The sequence below is a fragment of the Prionailurus bengalensis genome, chromosome C1, assembly GCF_016509475.1.
Source record: "Prionailurus bengalensis isolate Pbe53 chromosome C1, Fcat_Pben_1.1_paternal_pri, whole genome shotgun sequence".
Lineage (NCBI taxonomy): Eukaryota > Metazoa > Chordata > Mammalia > Carnivora > Felidae > Prionailurus > Prionailurus bengalensis.
The window spans coordinates 206327938-206346940 of NC_057345.1; the positions used below are offsets into that span (position 1 = coordinate 206327938).

At 43.3% G+C, this 19003-nt stretch overlaps 1 protein-coding gene and 1 long non-coding RNA gene across 4 annotated transcripts in view; one reads left to right on the plus strand and one right to left on the minus strand.

Annotated features, from left to right (window-relative positions):
- Positions 1-19003, minus strand: part of EPHA4 (EPH receptor A4) — a 151550-nt gene that overhangs the window by 15995 nt on the left and 116552 nt on the right. For all 3 annotated transcript variants that reach the window (XM_043577961.1, XM_043577959.1, XM_043577962.1), the window contains exons 7-13: positions 18642-18801; positions 17331-17442; positions 8669-8727; positions 6758-6871; positions 6311-6496; positions 2062-2123; positions 1396-1605 (exon numbers count right to left, since the gene is read on the minus strand). In XM_043577961.1, the coding sequence (XP_043433896.1) occupies positions 1396-1605; positions 2062-2123; positions 6311-6496; positions 6758-6871; positions 8669-8727; positions 17331-17442; positions 18642-18801 (903 nt within the window). The remainder of the gene's footprint in view (positions 1-1395; positions 1606-2061; positions 2124-6310; positions 6497-6757; positions 6872-8668; positions 8728-17330; positions 17443-18641; positions 18802-19003) is intronic.
- LOC122481826 lies at positions 17467-18009 on the plus strand. The gene is made up of 2 exons (XR_006296940.1): positions 17467-17570; positions 17722-18009. It is a non-coding gene; the product is annotated as an uncharacterized LOC122481826 (long non-coding RNA).

The following is a 19003-nucleotide window of genomic DNA, read 5'->3' on the forward strand; positions in this document are numbered from 1 at the left end:
GGTTAGAAGATAACACATTACGCAGGCTCTTAGAGGAAGACAAGTAGCAGATGCTAATGTCATTACTGACTTTAATGGAGGGAGGGCACCTGCAAACGTGGCAAAGGAACTGACTATTACCCAGAAAAAGTTTAAAATCGGTGCTTGATTTTTTTTTCTTTGCCCCAAATGTCTATTGTTTGGTTATTACACTTAGGTGAGAGGGGGTTTGAACCAAGTTTCAAGTTTCCTCAGGTTCCATCTGGGGAAATTAATACAACTTAACTTGCGACTCCAGCGTTTCCAGAGAACATCATTTGAGAGCTTGCTTTACTGAGGCTGCTAAACGAGACACTAAACAGTACTAGAAATTACATTGATTCACTGCAGTGTGACTGAAACACTGAAAACCCAGAGTGTTACATTTCTACTTGTTCTATACAGAAGGACACTTGCGCTGCCTTCCACCTTCCTTAACTAGTTGGCTAAGGTTTAATCTACGTAAATGGATCATTCTCAAAGCCTCCTTTAATCTTCCTCTCCAAATAACTGGTAAAAATACAAGATCTTCAGTATTCACAGAGATGCATTCTTTCTTACATGAATGGACTTAGAATTCAAAAGTGGATAGATGTGTAAGTTTCAAAGCTAGAGCCACGGCCATAGAACACTACCAGGGAAAGAAAAGAAACCCACCCACCCACCCACCCGCCCACCAACCAAACAAAAACAATGCTGAGGATTGTAAATGCAAAGTGAGCATCAAAGGAGGAAAATGTCTGCTTTCCGTTGATTTCAGCAGTGCCCAGCCTTAATGGCCAAACCCTTTTAGGATTCTGTGTATTCCATTAGTATCTTATATTCAGATTGTCCAGCTAAGAGAGGATAGCCATTAACTGTATACTGATAACTCTTCACTGTGCCCTAATCCGGCCTATCTACCAGGAGTAAAACGAAGGCCATTAACGTTGAAAACTCCTTGCACAGTGTAAATGATTTATAAATCCTGTATACACATCCTCAGACTCAGTGGCCAACCAACTAGAAACGTTGCTCTACCTTGTTTAAAATAAGAAGACTTTTTAATAATAGAAAAGAATCAAATGGAAAATCTAAAACAGGAAGGAAGGAAGGAAGGAAGGAAGGAGGGAGGGAAGGAAGGAAAGGAAGAAAAATTAAGTGTAATAAATACAATAATTACTCAAAGCTCTAGTTTGCAGTTTTTAAAGCAGTCACACATCTTAAGGCGGTTTCAAAATCCCTCTCAGAAATACAGCTTCAAAGTGAATGCGGGGATATGAAGAGGCTCTGAAGGATGAGGAAACTTACAAAATCACAAAGGGCTTAAACATCAAAGTGAGAAAAGAGGAACAGTTTCATCAGAGTCAAAACCCAGAGGTCGCAAATCCTCCTTACCCTGGTGGTGTAAGCTGCTTCCGGATCATCCTCAAGTACTCGGGACATGCCAAAATCAGACACTTTGCAGACCAAGTTGCTATTTACCAGAATATTCCGTGCAGCCAGATCTCGATGCACATAGCTCATATCCGATAAATACTTCATCCCGGACCCAATGCCACGGAGCATGCCCACCAGCTGAATGACAGTAAATCTGCCATCATTCTTCTGCATAGGAAAGGAATAAGGAAAAATCTCATTAGCATTAGGCCAAATTAATTTTCACCAAAGCATTTATTATTACTTAGATCTTTTTTGATTTCTGTATCAAGCCTGCAATGAAATGCCACACTATTTCCGGACCTTTCTGACCGAAGTCACTAATTCACTAGCAGAGTGTATCCTAAGAACTGGGTTTGCTTCCTGTGGTAGATGGAAATTATCCAACTGTAATGAATCTACGGCTCACATAGCCCCACAATGCAAGAATAAATCAAACACCACCCTCATTGAACATGGATTATTTAATAGCCTTTAAAAATCACATCATTCTCTATTTCTCCCCTTCTTCCCTTGCCCCATTAAAAAATTCCATGAACACAACTAAACAGAATGGACGCAAGGAGTCTGTTAGAGTTTTCTAAATACCGACATTCTTGGGTTTAATATAAAGTAGTCACGTACCCTGAGGAATGCATCCAAGGAGCCATTCTCCATGTACTCTGTTATGATCATTACTGGTTTACCTAGAGTTTTCAGAAAGAAAAACACAAACCCTTGATGAGCACTGCAGTTAATGAGATAAAAATGGGCTGTGCACAGTTTTACTGCCAAGACACCTGTCTTGTGCGATCTAATTTAATTAAAACAAGCCAAGCTTATGCCTCAGCTGTGGGGAGCTAGGAATGAAATATTAAAAGGACGGGTAGGTTTAAATTCCATCTGGAAGGTTAACCCTTTGGGTGGCCTGTTGACAAGGTCTTTAACTAAAGTGGCCTCCGGTATCCAGGGAGCACATGAATGGATAATTGCTCTCTCAAGCAAAAGGGGAGGAAGATAAATGGGCCGGCCTGTTTAAAGGCGAAAAAATCTTTAGGATAATTAATTTATTTTGTCCCCAGAAGAGCCACTTGTGTGATGCTAAAGGAATCAATGGACAGAGAAACTTTTTTACTTATTTGGAGAAACTCAAGTTTCTAAGAGCAGTAACTACGCAGGATACTTCATTACTCAGACACATCTTAAAGCTCAAGCATGCACAATATTAACCCCTCTCCTCCCCTCCCCCCGACGCCACCTTACTCAGATCGGGAGATATCTCCTTTCTTTTCCCTTTCCTATCTATAAAAAAAGTTATCCTATTTGGTCCTCTAAGCGGACAACTTCAGCAGCAGCGACAACAGCAACAACAACAAAAAACAAAAATCAGAGAAAAGTTGCAGGAAATTATTTCAACTGAGACAAGTTAATTCAGCACTAGGATATCCTTGCTCCCCCTTCACCTGTTTTTTTGTGTGTGCGTGTTTGTTTGTTTGTTTTTAGCAAAGAGAATAAAATGAATTTAAGGTTTGGGAGAAGTGGGGGGGGGGGGACAATACTTTTATTTTACTTTAGTTTTCTTTCTGAGGAACTTAGGAAATAAGAATCATTCTTTAGTTTCTTCATGGCTGGCAATTGACTCAAGATCTGAAACTCCTTCTTTTTAAATAGTGTTTGTGGGAGGGAATTGGGGTGGGGACGTAAATCCTCAATATTGTACTAAGGGAAAGGTTAAAGCAAAGAGAACATAAAAGATTCCCCGGGAGGAAAATAAAATGCTCGTTTGATAAATCAAAAATATTCACTTTCATTGCTATACTTGTGGACGGTTTGGACTTAGACATTCAGTCAGGGAAAATGGACTGGGGTAGGTCACTGCTGGAAAGTTCCTGTAACCATCCTAACTTAATACCTTTCCCATCCGGAATAGACTCCGTTCTGATGTGCGGAGGGGGGAAATGTCTTTATTTCAGAGGCAAAAATTAGGAAGAACAGAAATTTTCAATCTCAAAACAGTCCAAGTTATCATTTTTTAAAATCACTTGTTTATTTTTAATGTTTTTACCTTAAAGTTTACTTACTTATTAAACTTATAAGAGAGAGAAGGGAGGAGGGGCGGGGTGAGAGGGAGACAGAGAATCCCAAGGAGGCCCCTCACAGACAGGATAGAGCCTGACGGGAGGCTCAAACTCACCAACCCTGAGATCATGACCTGAGATGAAAATGAACCATCCAGGAACCCCAATCACTTTTTTTTATTGTGTTTTTGGTATCATGTCTAAGCAATCTTTCCGAGGTAAAACTTTTGGATGAGGAAATGATACCACGGAGAGTTTATTCTCTGTGATGAATGAAAGAAAGCTGGCAGAAAAAGGGGGAAGTCGTGGCTTCGATCAAAGGGTGAGGAAAACCACTTCTGGTCTTTGCCCTCAGCTGGAGGGAGTCGTCTCTGAACCCTTTTCTGTCCTCCCTCAATATAATAAATAGGAAGCTCTTTGCTTTACTTATTTTATAAATTATTAAATACATTTGTAATAAGTTAATTGTATTAATTTATTCTGATAGAGAGAGAGAGAGAAAGTACGGAGGGTGTGGGGAGAGGCAGAGAGACAGAGACTCCTAGGCAGGCTCGGTGCTTGAGCCCGGTGGGGGACTCGATCCCACCAACCCTGAGGTCATGACCTGAGCCGAAATCAAGAGTCGACGCTTAAACCCGCTGAGCCACCCAGGGGCCCCGAAGCTCTCTGTTTTAGATTCATGTACCCTCTACATCTGCGGCCACGGACAGACCAAATGCATCCAAGTGAGCTGTAATGAACCCGACTCAATCAAAAGATACTTCGTCAACCGATGAGTGAGATGGACTCTCTTGCATTAACACCTACTTCTACCTCACCAGGTCCCTCTGGAGGTGTGGACAAGAGCGCAGAAGCCCCAGAAGAGAGTTGCGGGGGGAGGGGTGGTGGAGGGAATGTATCATCTCCCCATCAGTTTAAAGAGTTCTTCAAGTAACTGCTGGTAATGAATTCACACGCTCCCACATCACCTTTGTGCCCTCGCGCCTCCCTCCTCTGACTGTTGGCGGGTCTTCACGATTTTTCTACATTCCTTCTTCTGTTTATGAAAAGTATCCATTTGTCAGAATCTTTATGAGCTCTCCAAGAGAAATAAAGACGAATGTCTCCGTAAGCAGAGGGGCTTATGAAATGGGGCTCAGCTGGGCTCACGGAGGGAAGGTGGTTCCTCCCCTGAAACAGGCAGGGACGTGGTGGGGGGGGGGGGGGGTGGGGGGGTGGAGTGGGGGAAGGGGCCAATTCCTCTGGTGGAAATTTTCAATCATTTTAACTCAGTGACAACTGCATTATGCAAATGCATCCAGTCGTTTATAACAGTTACAGCTGTAATAGCTATGGGTTTTAGAGGCGCGGTGGGACTTTAATACAGAGATCCCCTGGTTCTTCTCTCTTCTGCAGAGGTGCCACGAAAATCACTGTCTGCAGCAGGAAAAAACACCCCAAGCTGAACAGAGCCTCCTTTTGAGAAACTGGACCCCTGCAGAAGTATTTAAACAGAATGTTATCTTTCAATTAAGGTAGTGAAGGGCTCTGGGCAGCTCCGAAGGCCAACGGGCAACAGAAAAATATCCTGTCTGCAAAACTAATCTTAAAAAGCAAAGAGAGGCATTCTGTGCTAATCATAGCCTTCGCCTTAGGTGGGAAATCATATACCCTTAGCACCAAGGTTCCGTTTTTGAGGGATTCCGATGATGGGGAAAGGTGTACTTCTTAAGACATAGCGTTACCATTTAACACTGAGGGAAGTTTTCTGTTGTTTAAATTCGCCAAGCATTATGCTAAACACGGGAAGTCTTTCATCCAAAATAACCTTCTTGGGCAAGTTCTATTCTCATCTCTATTTTGTAGATGAGGAAACTGAAATCTTGAGCAACTAACTGCTCACGACCACATGCTTTCCTAGCAGTGGCGTGGACACGGGAGTCTCCAAGTCCGGTGCCCTGAAGCCTTTGCCTCACCTTCCAGATCCTTTCTGCTCTACCCCAGAGCTAATGGCCAAAGTTGTACCCTTTTAACCTACTCTTCTCTCCCCACGGCTCCCTTTTACCCACTCTGCACGTGTTCACTGAGGGTGCTTTTCACAGGCACCTTGAATCAAGTGAGAGGAACCTTGGCCTTCCTGGAGACACGGCCCCGGGGCTTATAAGATCTTTGCCGGGTAGTGACGTAGTAGGTACTGCGCCTCCTGGAACAGAGCCACCCTTCAGTAGTAACCGCTTCAGCTCACTGTCCATGTGGTGCCTTAAAAATGGGCCTTAGCCAGCCTTACAGATGTATTCAGGGTTTGCTTCACAAAATGCATCTGTTGAGCTGTGTCGTATTTTAACCGAAGCGTGGTTCGCAGGCTCCGCGAATGCTAATGGGCTAAAACAGGAAGGTTCAACCAGGTGTTACTGTAAACAGACTTCCAAGATTCACTCCCCGCATCTGGAACTGAAGGTTCGAGCACGAGGCGTGGCGAGCTTTTGTTGTGTTTCATACGAAAAGTACTTAAATTTTATTTTGCTTACCATCTGCTTGCGCCTACCCTGTGACAATCAGTTTGGTCTAGCAAAGGTTTGAAAGATGGCGAGGCATACCAAAAATCTGCAATATTAATTTCCCTAAAATCTCACACAAGCTGCCTTGGAAATAGGGTATCAGCCTAAACCATAGACCCATTGAGAGCTGACTGCAAGATTAATGACTTGTCCTGCACTGATTTCCTCCCATTAGCAATCAGTGGGTCTGCTCCATCTGTCATTTCCCTGGAAAGAAAATGTGCGTTTAATTTGCCAGGAACTTCTAACTTGGCTTTGTAAAAAGAGTGCCCCACGTACATTTGGTGACAACGCCTTCCAAGTGAATTATATTCGGGTGGTCAAACTGTCCCATGATGCTGGCCTCACTCAGGAAGTCTCTCCTCTGTTTATCTGTATAACCAGCTTTCAGAGTCTTGATGGCCACACAGATCTCTCTCTTGCCAGGCACTTTGAGACGCCCACTGCATACTTCACCAAATTCACCTTTGGGAGAGAAAACGAATCAACGGTGGGCCAGAAACACATTCAAGATGAAAGTAAGAGCTAACATTTGTTGCGTGCTACTTACATGCCAGGCACTCTGCTAATGTTTTACATAGATCAAGGGAATTTCACGTACGCAGATATTCACATACCTACCTGTACACGCGATATGTTCGTACACGTTTGTATAATCCGCATAGGTATATTTAATATCCACAAAGAAAACAGGCTTGCTTATTAGAGAGACACTCAAACACCTACCAACTCCTATGACTTTTTCAATCTTAATGCAGGATGCGTCGATTTCTTTGGCAAATTCTCGAACTGCTTGGTTGGGATCTTCATAGGTAAAGGGGTCCACGTACGTTCTAACACCTAAGTAATAAACACGTGACAGGTTGGCAGACTACTTCTCAGAAACCGCTAATGAACTTAAGTCGTCCGCGTCTAAAAATATTTAGCAGAGGAAGTTTTCTTAGCATGACAAACATACTTAGCAACAGACATACAGAAATGTTTAAACTCTTGCTCTGGTTTTCATTAGTGGGTAAACAAAGAATTGTTAGCTACTTAAGAGGCCACAGCTCTACTGACTTCCTGGAATGTCTTCACCCTTCAAGGAGGAAATTTTAAAAACAACCCATCCCATGGAGGAAAAGAGAGTCTCTACCAGAAAATTTGGAATGTGTTAGCTGCATACCTTCGTGCAAATTGGTTGCTCGTGTCCCACCCACCATCTGCAGCTATATTTGCTCAGGGAAGATAATGGGAACTTCCTTTCTTAATCGGCCATGTTTACACGGTGCCCAATATCTGGACCAATTAAGCACGTGACCGATAATTAACAAATGAAGATGAAAGCTAGGTTAAAATAGATAAGAGGGACAATGCTAGCTAGCTGACTGGAGAATATACACTCTGTATTGGGCTTCCACATTTATTCTGCTTTGGAAAGAAGGTGTTATAAGACACTGAAGGTCATCCGAAAGCTGCAGTTGGAGAAAATGTTATAGCCTAGTTGTGAATGGTTGGAATATCAGGAAGTGTCATTCAGCCAAACCCCACAGACAACTCGCAGCCGAAATTCAGAATGTCCCAGGGCTGCTGGGACAAGAAGCATCAGTAATTACTGGGACCCCTCCTTTCCCTGCCAGAGCTCCTAGGGCTTTGGGGTACAGAAAGGGGGTAGGGCACCGGTTGGCCTAATCTCCTTGATTTTCCGGAACTATCAGTCTTGTCCTCATCATCTCATTTAAATTAAAAAAAAAAAAAAGTCACGTTTGTTTTTAAAAATATATATACCACATGCAAATTTTAAAAATATGGTTTTAGAAAGAAAATAAGGTGACTAAATGGAAGGTTGTCAGACATTCCATAGCCTTTATTGCTTTATGTCCTGTAGCCAAGAAAATCTTTCTCAAGATGATTCTTCCTACCCCTAGTTTCTCTCTTCCTTCCACCTCCCTGTGCTGCTGTCCAATAGGGCACTTATTAGCCACACCTTGCTATTTACATGTAAATTACTTAACAATCAAAGAAATTAAAAATGTGCTTCCTCATTCACACTTGCTCCTTTTCAAGTATTCAATAGTGCACGTGGCTACTGGCTAATGTGTTGGACAGGGCAGGTAGAGGACAACGCCATCATCTCAAAACGTTCTATTGGATCTTAAGAATCTTCTACCTCGTCAAGTCATTCTAGGGCCAGTTCTTTGAATTTATTCTTTGACCCCCAAATAAGCAGAACCCACTAAAGAGATATTAGTAGTCCTGAATGCCACAGCACATATTGTTGGGGGTAGAGCGATTACTGTTCGTTCCTTGTTCTTTTCCTCTCCAGAAACTGTATCTTACACAGATGAGAAAAATTGTCACCTGTTAAGCCTTGTCACCCAGCTACACAAACGACCCGCAAGACCAATAGTTTTTCAAGGTAGACAGTAAAATAAGGAATAAGAAGAATCGAAAGGAAGTTTCCCCAACCCCCATCTTTAACCTCACTCGAAACAATCCCAAATCACTTATTTCAGTGGGACATAAGTACATTACTTAGATAATTCTATGAAAGAGCTATAATACTGATAGCCACATGAATTTAATGCAGGCATTTCTAAACTGAAAACACGAGGCAGAGTCGAAAAATAAAATTTATTCTTAATCCGATTGTTGTACCTTGATTCAAATGTTTCTCTTCATCTGCTTCTTGTTTAGCTTTACTGTATTTGCTCCGTCTATTAAAAATTAAAAAAAAACACACACACAATTATTTTCAAAAGTAGTAAGCCACAAGATAAGTTCTTTGCTACCATACTATATATAAGGCAGGCAAATAAAAATACTGTGCACATTTCACAGGCAAGTAAACCGAGGTTTATGGAAAGTTTGCTGGTGAATAATGGTTTCAAACACAATCAGAACTGATTGTGTCTCTGCCTTTTTTTTTTGAGAGAGAGAGACAAATCATTAGTGGGGGAGGGGAGAGAGACAATCTTAAGCCGAGGGCCGTGGAGCCCTCAGCAGAACTTGATCTCACCGCTGTGAGATCATGACCTGAACCAAAATCAAGAGCTGGACGCTTAACCAACTGCACTAAACAGGTGCCCCCAGAGTCTCTGCTCTTACCCACAATGTTAGAAACTAAGGTGATAAAACAAATATTTTATAATATAATTTCAAATCTCCAGAATCAATTTTTCTTATTGAAGATAGATTATAAGTTTATTGGCTAGTTTTCCCATACATATTCCAAAGCAAAATAAGTTTCCATGGGTGAATTATGGATAAATCAAATGACGATAATGTTCAGTATGTGATAAGTAATAGTAAGTCCTGTTGCTACAACCACAAAAGCCACTACCAGAAAAAAACTCATTATCATATTATATGATATTCTTAAAACAATAGTTTTGTGGTTATTGACAAAAACCTCATTATCATATTATACGATATTCTTAAAACAATACTTTTGCGGTTATTGGTTTCAGCTGCTGCTTGCAAACTCCTAAATTATTAATGAAAATTTAAAAGGTAAATATTTGCGCTTTCTACTTGATCACGTTCCTTAAGAGTTTGCAGAAAACTTGAAAGAGTAAAAATGAGAAGTTTCCATTTGTAGCCGAAATCTCTTTCCAAAAAAATGGCGTATGATCTCACATTTGGTATTCTGCTCTAAATGTCCTAAAGAAATGAGCTTTGGGTGTTACAAAAGTCTTGGGAGTCAGAAATCTTGAATACGTATAAATCTTAAATCAATAATTTTGATACGTTATATATGCATGCATGGGTGTATATATATGTGTATGTGTGCATATCACTGAAATGAATCAAAAGCTCAACTCAGTTGGTACAACGGATTTCTAAAGTTTGGGGGACGATGAGGTCAAATAAGTGAATAAGATGTGTACATTTGTGTTTCTGTCCCAAATGTAAAGTGCACTGGAGTTCACTGGAGTTTATCTCCTAGTTTCTAGGAGCTTTACAGACAAGCTAAGTCCAGATTTCTCACAATGAGGAAACTGAGGCCATAAAGCATCTCGGCAGTGTGGTCCTATCAGAGTCTGGACCCCTGAACCCCTGAACTTTGAGCAAGTAGAGAAGGGTGGGACGATCGTGTAAAAGAGAGAACAGCAGAGAACCTAACGGGGCCGAACTGGACAACCGGAGATGCAGTCCCATCACGGTCCCCCGTCAGCTCCTGATTGTCCTCGGTGCAGGATCCAGCTCTGCGATCGGGCCCTCAGGGCCTGCAGATGTCTCTCTGTGCGTTGTCATTTCCCTGTAAGTAATACCACCTTCCACTTGTACACTGCATTTCACTTCTCAGAGTGTTCCGGACACATTATCATCCCCTCCGCTAACTGTTTACAAAGCAGGAAGCAGCTTGGTAAACAGAGACCTCAGTCACTAGAGTTAACTGCCAAGCATGTAGAATTCTTGCATTTTTACTTTGCTTTCAACTTTTTAAAGAGCCATCGTGTCTATTTTTGAATCCTATCTTCACGACAACCCCAGGGAAGTAGGCAGCCAGACAGACATGCTCAGTTCCACAGCACATGGGGCAAGTGATTCACCCACGAGCCTCTTAGCAAGGACAGGAGTGCGTCTCCCCTGATCTGCCCACTATTTCACATGCCCCGCGTAGTGGAGATGAAGTTATATCAAGATATCTGATGAGAGTTATTGTAAGTAATACTGTATTTTATATCAGTATATCCACTTAAGTTGGATTCCACTGCTTTGAAAAGCCATTGCTTCGTCAAGGAAACGCAACATGTCGAAATGTCCCGAAACCAAGCGTCTGGATGGGAGATGTAGTCGGCCCCTCCCCGCCCCCTTCCCCTTTTAAAGGAAATAGAAGTGTTAGGTCAGGGACTATGAAAACAAGATTTTATGTCAGGGAAACGCGTGGCGAGGTCCCGGGGGTGTGATAGGGTCCTGCCAGTCTGTGCGATTGTATCTTATCAGCGTTCCTAAAAGCATGATCTAAAATTACAAGTATATCTCTCGAACCACTTAAGATTTCCAATACTGATTTGAATGTCTTTCCTTTAAAGAAGCAAAACAATGCATAGAGCAGAGGAGAGCTTTGGTACCAACTTTAAATGGCCAGCGAGTCAGTCAAAAAGACCCTGAAATATCCCAATAGAAACAAAGGCCTCCAGCTGTCCAGGAGTGCAGTTATCTGTTTTACATCAAGCACCTCCATTAAATATGTGCAAAGCCAGAGGAAATGCAAAATGGCAGGGATCATTAATTATAAGGTGGCCACGCCCACCCCCTCCTCAGACTTCTAAACATAGAAGGAGGAAGTAAATTAGAGGGGAAGGTGTAGTTTTAAAGAAACTTCTTGACTTGCAGTGTTCCTTGGAGGAGAGGACCCTCCAGGAGTCCAGAAAATGCTGGGAAAGAAACACAAGAAATTACTGTTCAAAGACGAATGGTAGCCTGATTAGCTTTTCCATGATACACTGGAAACGGAAACGCCCAAGTCAGGATCCATCTGTGTCACCTGATGACTCTTTTCCTTGGCTCAGGGTTGGACAAAGTGTACGTTAGTGTTCCAGGAAAGCCCACTGAAGTTGGGTTGGCCAGGCTGGAGGAAACCACACAGCCTAAAGAAGTGCTAACTCTAAACTGACATCCAAGGCTGATCACCTGAATGGCAGAAGGAATCCTTTGTTGCTGAAGATCTTCTAGTTCCTGGGATTTGGGCAATCTGATTGTAACAGGGCGGGGTGGGGGGGGGGGAGGGGTTTGTTAGTGAATGCTCCAGAAGGAAGCCGGGACCTTTCATCTGCAGGAGGGAGAGGAAAGCCTCCCCTTCAGGTGGAGCTGGGAGGCAGAGCTGAGCCCTCCCCAGCCCTCCGTCAAAAGGGGGGCGGAATCAGGGTATTAGCAGGCATTGTTGAGGAACAGCGTGAGCCCCAAGCACTGCCCTCCCAACCCATGTGTCCTTCTGGCACCTTGACTATTCAACAAAACAAACAAAACCTTGGAGGGGGAGCGTGGCAGGGGCCCAGCACAGGAAAACCCTGCTTTTATTAAAATACTAACTTCCCTGATCAAGTGGATGGATTTGATTGATGTGGTTCACTGTTCCAAAACTAATTAGCAAAAGGTAAGTAATTTATTCAGCTAAAGTGCAGATTAAAGAAGATAAAGCAATGTAATAACCAGCACGGCTCCAGGAGGACCCTTTGCAGCATTTAATGGCATCACCCATGAAGATTCATAGAGCCCATCCTTCTTTTTCCCCTTCCTTAAGCTGTCATTGTTCTTGCACCAAATGATGTCTAAATGTTCTTCATGAGCAACATTTTGAAATGGTTGGAATTGAACCGTACAATTGCACGCAAGTTGTTTAGAAATGTTCCCAGAGTACCATCTGCCCCCTCATTGTATGAATTTACATGACTCCATCAGAGCCAATTGAGGCTAACATTTGAGTGCATTCATTCTTATGTGATCATAATATTCCAATTAGGACACCAGGCAAGATAGATACAGACTGAATGGGAACTGGCTCAGCGTTACGCGAACAGTTAGCTCCAAAGTGGAAAATCGTAGCCTTCATTCGAAGACAAAATCAACGCGCCAAGTCTGACTTTATGGTGTGCGTCAGGCGTGCACATGAACTCACAGACTGCGACTGCTCCCACCAGCCCTGAGACTCCTGAAATCGGGGGTCCGCTCGGACCGTCCGCGTGGGCTTTTGACGTAGGTCAGTTTTTTTCAGTTCGGAAGACATGAAAATAATCTATGCCAGTATCGGTAGCCAGGGACGATGGATTCCTGTCCTGATCAGGCGACTAAGTAGCTGTAGGACCTCGGTTTAGTTAATTGTTTAACCTCCTCGCCAGGCCTCGAGATCCTAATGCAGAAGATGCCAGTGTTAGAATTAAGTAGTTTCCTACACCAGAGCCACGGGTATATATGTTTCCAGAAATCTTGCGGCAACCACCTCGTTTATTTTCTTAGAATCAATTCACTTGTTTTTTTCACTTGTTTTTTTCTTTAATTCTAATAAAAACGGGACAGTCAGCATACCCCAACATGAATGGACATAACAATAACCCAGTAGAACCAGCCATCATTAGAAAGTCAGTATAAAAACCTCCATGCCTGGTTATCAGGCACTACTTGTCTCTGATCACCAAAAGAGAGAGGAGAGCCTCATCTTGTATTCTAGCCTCTTCTTAGAAGTTTTTCCCGAATAATCAAATATTATTTGGGGGAAGGGCACACTGGCCTAAAGCAACCCAGATTAAGAGTATTTGGGATAACCTGATGAAATCACGAATAAAGGAGCAGGGATCAGAGAAACGTAACGCATTGTAACACATTCGATCATCAGTCCCGGAGGTGATGACCTTCTCGCTGCATTTTATGATGTCATTGTTAACAGTCCTTTCAAAAATCACTTTAGCTAGCAATAAAGTGGTTCCACTGCGGAGACCACAAATAAATACCTGCAGCAGTATGGGGACACGGTGTCATGCTTCTGAGAGAACGCACACGCGTGGTTTGGGAGAAACTTTCTAGGGACAGCATCGCATAGATACAAGGCAAACAGCACGTAAACGGCCCCGCAGCAAGGACACTGTGTGCCCACAAAGCTGACACGGTCTTCTAATTACAACTCAAGGGCCGGAGGACACACGGACCGTAGACACTTCTAAAAAAATGTAAGGTAATTAGCTTAAGATCACGTGGGTGGTAAAAACATACAATACGTCTTAAGCCAACGTACTCGGCGTATCATTTCAAATACGTAAATAAAGTTTATAAATGTGGGGGTTTGATGCTTTCACTGAGCTCCCTGAATGGTTTATACACGCAAGTTGGCCGAAAGGAAAAGGGGATCTTCTCATTGAGAAAGGAATGGAGATTACCCTGGCTCACCTACAGCTCAGGCTTCTCAGTAGAAAGGAAATATAGTAAATGAAACAATTGCTATCAAGGAAAAAAAAAAAAATTCTAGCAAGATACCAGCTGTGAGCCTGAGGCCGTTTCCTCTTTCCTCAATGACAAATTAGCACCAGACAGATTTTTCTTTGAGGTGATCGGAAGGGCTGAAACTTTTCTCGGTGTGTGGGTCCCTGCCCTCTACTTCTTAAAAAAAAAAAACTCACATGGCATCATGTGGGCCTCCGTTGGAGGGGGATCACCTTAAAAGGGGGTCTCTCCGTCTCTAGCACCGACTCCGCCATCAACATTCTGTGGCTCTAAAACATTAAGCAGCAGCCCTATCATTTTCCAGCCAGGATATTCCACGGGTTGGTTTCCAGACTGGTCGGCGAGATCATTTGGGGGCGCCGCTTACTACCTTTCGCACTGAAAGCACGGACCAGACTTTTGTCCACACTACCCGTCTCCTCCCTCTTCACCTGTTCTTGTCGCATTGAAACATCTGTACTGCGGCGTGACAGAACACACAGCCTGCGTGCAGAGGACAAGCAGCTGAGTGTGCATCAGCGGGTGCAAAGCCTGTCAGCTACCTGGCTCCAGGCGGCTTTCCCGTGACAGCTTTATGGCCGACACTAAAGAAGAATCAATAGGAGGGCAAGGGGTTGACATTTCATTTTCTAAAAAGTGATCCATTGAGGACCAATCACCAAGCGGTGTTTATCAGCCTTGGGAAGTGACATTTTTTTTTAATGGGGGAGAAGGGACAAGAATCATCGCTGGGTAACTCGACAGGCTCAATTCTCGAAGGTGGGGACTCATAATTGGAAATCCGATGCATCCTCCTATCCATTCTGCCCTAAAGAATAAAGTGATCAATAAAGGCAGCACGGAAATCAAGTCATCAAGTTTGCGATTCTATGTTCTATAGCTCCAAGCTTTTAATAAGCCTGTCTTCCTGCATGACATTTTCATGCGCTTTTCCTTTCTTTTTGTCAAAGCAGAACATCCGGAAGAAACTTAGGATGGGGTGACTTCTTCCTAATTATTCCCGTTGCGTTGGTATCGTTAAGGTAACTTGAAAAGACAAAGGTAACGCTAAAGAAACGCTGGTCGCATAGACGAAGGCTCCCATCAACATCAAAGAGGAGGTTGAGACACAAGACGAGACCCACTTTCTGCAAGCGAGTATCCTCTCAGATGGTTCCGAGCATCACATGGTGCTGAATTTTAGCCAAATGTTATTTTGAGGTGGAGGAAATTAAGAATTTTTTTCGTAGTTTGAGACTTTTAAATGTCTTTCCTTTCTGCTAAAAATTATTGCGATGCACCGTCAAATTTTCAGAGGCGGAAATGTGTGATAATGAAAGCAAGAGCCCATGTGATTTTCATAACCACCCCCCCATCCCACCATCAGAAATGGATATAGATTATTGCACACAGTTGCCCGTGTGTTTGTGTGCCCGCCATGTGGACATACGCAAGACCCAAAGGCAATGGACAAGCAAGAGGTTCATCGTGACTGACTTCCACAATCAAATGCCAGGAAAGGTAAGTCCGTCTGGAATTCAAATTCTGGGGGCACCCGGGTGGCTCAGTCGGTTGAGCGTCCGGCTTTGGCTTGGGTCATGTTCGCGCGGTCTGTGAGTTAGAGCCCCGCGTTGGACTGGCTGCTGCCCAGTGCAGAGCCTGCTTCACATCCCCCTTCCCCTGCTTGCATGCTCTCTCTCTCTCTCTCTCTCTCTCTCTCAAAAATAAACATTTTTTAAAAAAATCTTAAAGAAAAAAAGTCAAATTCTGTTTAGGCCAAATTGAAGTTTCCAAAGACTGAGATATAGCAATATATGGGTGCGACAGGCACGTCTATGTATGTTTCGTGTATGTAACACAGCAAAAGGAATAAGCCGTTCGAGGTTCTTCGGGATGGAACTCATGGCTCTAATCAAACATGCTGCTATGGACTTTGCACCGAAAAGAACAAACACAATGACAAATGTAGGTGGTGCCTGCTCACGATGAGTTCTTGTTCCATACTGTAGGAGAGTGACCGTGATTGATTTCAATACCGGACATTCGGGACAGTGGGAGAGGAGCCATGATATTAATAAATACATGTGACAACTGAGACCATCCGGGCAAATTAGGATATACAGTCATCACCCTAATTATAAAGTATCACAAAGTGAGGAAAAAGCACCATGGCTTGCTCAGGCCAGTGGCAATGGCCAGAGGCATTGTCGTGATATCACCGAGTTAGGTCACCAACAGCAGAGGCAGAGAGAGACAGGATACAACGGACCCTAGCCAGGGAGCCGAGCATGGCTACTGGGTAAGCCAACAGTGGGTCTCCTATTAAGGCAACGCAATGATCCTAGACCAGTACTGCACCTTTCTGAGATCATTTTCCTCTTCTAGTACATGAAAGCGGTTATGTTTAAGATGATCGTTTTTGACATCCCCAGGTTCTGCTTTTTTTTTTTTTAATTTTTTATATTTGTTTTGCCAAAAGCTCCACCTTGTGAAATAGTGGACAGCATAGGGGAGTGAAGGTTGGAGAAGCCTAGAAGTGGGCACATATTGGAGCTAAGTGGCCATCCCTCCTCCACCCCCCCCCCCCCCCGCCCATTTCCTCGGGAGCCTCTGGGGAGGGCAATAATGAAAAACATCGGCTGTCTGGTCATTTTCATTTCTCCCTCTCTTTTCTAGATTGTTTTTCAAGTATCAAGTTAGTTTGTAGACTTTCATAGAAGAACAAGTAATCTGCTGTTTTAGATTCATCTCCAAGAACAGTGCGATGCCCACAGCATGCTTAACGGTTCTCCTTGTTGATGGCCTTTCCTGGAAGAAGATTGAGCGCGGAGCCCAATTATTTGCTTTGGTTGCAATTATTATTCACCGAACTCACATTGAAGCACCTACTGTGTGCTGACTTCTCTACTTTACCCATCAAAATTCTGTCAGTAACTCTTACGGGCAGATCTTCTAAGATCCTCTATCCCTACTTTATAAAAGGGGAAAAAAGACGGTAAGAGTTTAAGTAATAGAGCTGACCAATGGTAGGGCTCAAATTTTGGACCCACGTTTTATATGGCTTCTTTTTTGCTTTGGCAGTAAGTCCGAGCTTAAGAGAGGTATAAATGTAACACCTTACAGCTCAGAGTATCTAGAAATCTCTCATTGGCTTGCTTTTCAGCTGGGTTTCCAGGAATTAGCTGGGTCTTTCCAGGACTCTCAGCTGCCACCAGTCACAGCCAACAGCTCCAGCAGGGACGTGGGGAGATCAAAGCCAAGAGCAAGGAGCTGGCCACCGCACATGCCCTGTTTATGATGTTAATCAAAAGCCTGGGCTTTGTGGGGAGGAGACAAAAAGCTCCCTCATAAAAACCCGAGATGGGGGGTGGGGTGGGCAGTGAGTGGCTTAAGTGCTTACCTCCTGCTGATGACAAAAGCCGCAATGAGAATGACCACCAGCACCACACTGCCTGAGACGGAGACCAGGAGGACTGTGGAGTTAGCCCCATCTCCGATGATCCGGGAGGGCACTGGCAAAGACAGTGACACAACAATCACTTCTGGGAAGGTCCCAGGAGCTAAAACGTCTGTCTGCCTGGGGCACAAGTTCCAAAGTGCTGAAGCCATGTGGACCGCTCAGAGCCTCTCTTGCCCTTCGGTAAGTGCTTACACAATGGGATTTCTAAGAGAGCTTTAATGGGATGAAGACGTTCTCTGTATAACTGCATGAAGAACTTCAACCAGAAGATTCTTCTTAAATCCCCTGGTAAACATTACCGCCCATTGTTTTTTCTTCTTTCCGTTTCTAGTTTCAGCCCTAACGCTTATTTAATGATCTGGTGCGTTCCTTAGTGAGAAGCACACTTGGAAATTTCAAAAACGACAAGCAGGTTTGAATACTTACCCACCCCTCACCCCAAATCTATCAAAACCCTGCTTACTATTGCCCAGCTCAAAAGCCACGTCCTCTTTGAAGCCTTCCAGGAATATCCCCCCAAAATGTCAAACCCCTTCAGATTCAATTCTAGAGTACTTCCTCTTCTGTTTTTACAATCATATTTTATTTCACAACTTGTGAATAAAATTACTTTCTAGAACTGACGTTGAAAATTCTTCTCTACATCTCCTTCTCAAGTAAGCTCAACTTTGGTTGGTTAATTACATAGGGGGAGCCATCTTATGGAAACTGCTTATTCATCGGGCATGTCCTTTGTTAATATTTTCCATTTAATCAATTAGTTGGTCTAGCTCACAATGTTGAAAGATTTGATATATTGGTCCAAAGAGGCTTTAAAAAAAAAAAAAAAACCGATCTGACTTGGTTAAAACAGATTCCTAGAAAGAAATAAAAGGGCGGGGGGGAAGGGGCCCCTTCTTTACTCTTCCCAGGGAGAAAACTTCCTATCTTAATGTAAGAGAGCTATGCAAGGCTCAATCGGTCCACTTAGCAGCCCCGTCTTTCATCGTTTATAGAAGACTCAAAATAAAAAAATAAACAAATAAAGAAGAAGAAGAAAACATTTTCAAGCATACAAAAAGACAGGTTAGATAATACGAAAAATGCTCTTTTCTAAATAGCATGGGATTTTCCAAGTTACAGACATCTTATTTCCACGCGGTGTTCGCTGCAACAGAATGTTTGCCTGACCAAAAATGAGGTACAGCTCCTTGGATTTCACTGTAATGTGATTTCACCTAGGCTGTAAAAAAGGGCCTCAGCAGCTGATACCTGTGTTGGTCGTGACCTCTAGGGGCTCACTGAAGTCTCCATAGCCGGCTGCTGTCCTGGCTCGCACATGGAACACGTAGGAAGTCAGAGGATTCAGGCCTTTGATATCCGTGTTTCTGGCAGCCGTCCGGACGATCCGGTAGCTTCGCTCATTCTGATCCTGCATCGTGGGGACGATAAAATTGGGGAAGGTGGTAAATAAATCCCTCACCTATGCTAGGCCCAATTTTAAAGGAACCAGGCCAGGGCACTCAGAAGTTGAAAGTAAGTAGAGATTGCTAAACTCTCTAAACCTTATATTCTCTTTGGCGTGGGAACTACCACTGTTACACGTTGGATGTGGAAAGACACGTGGAGTTCAG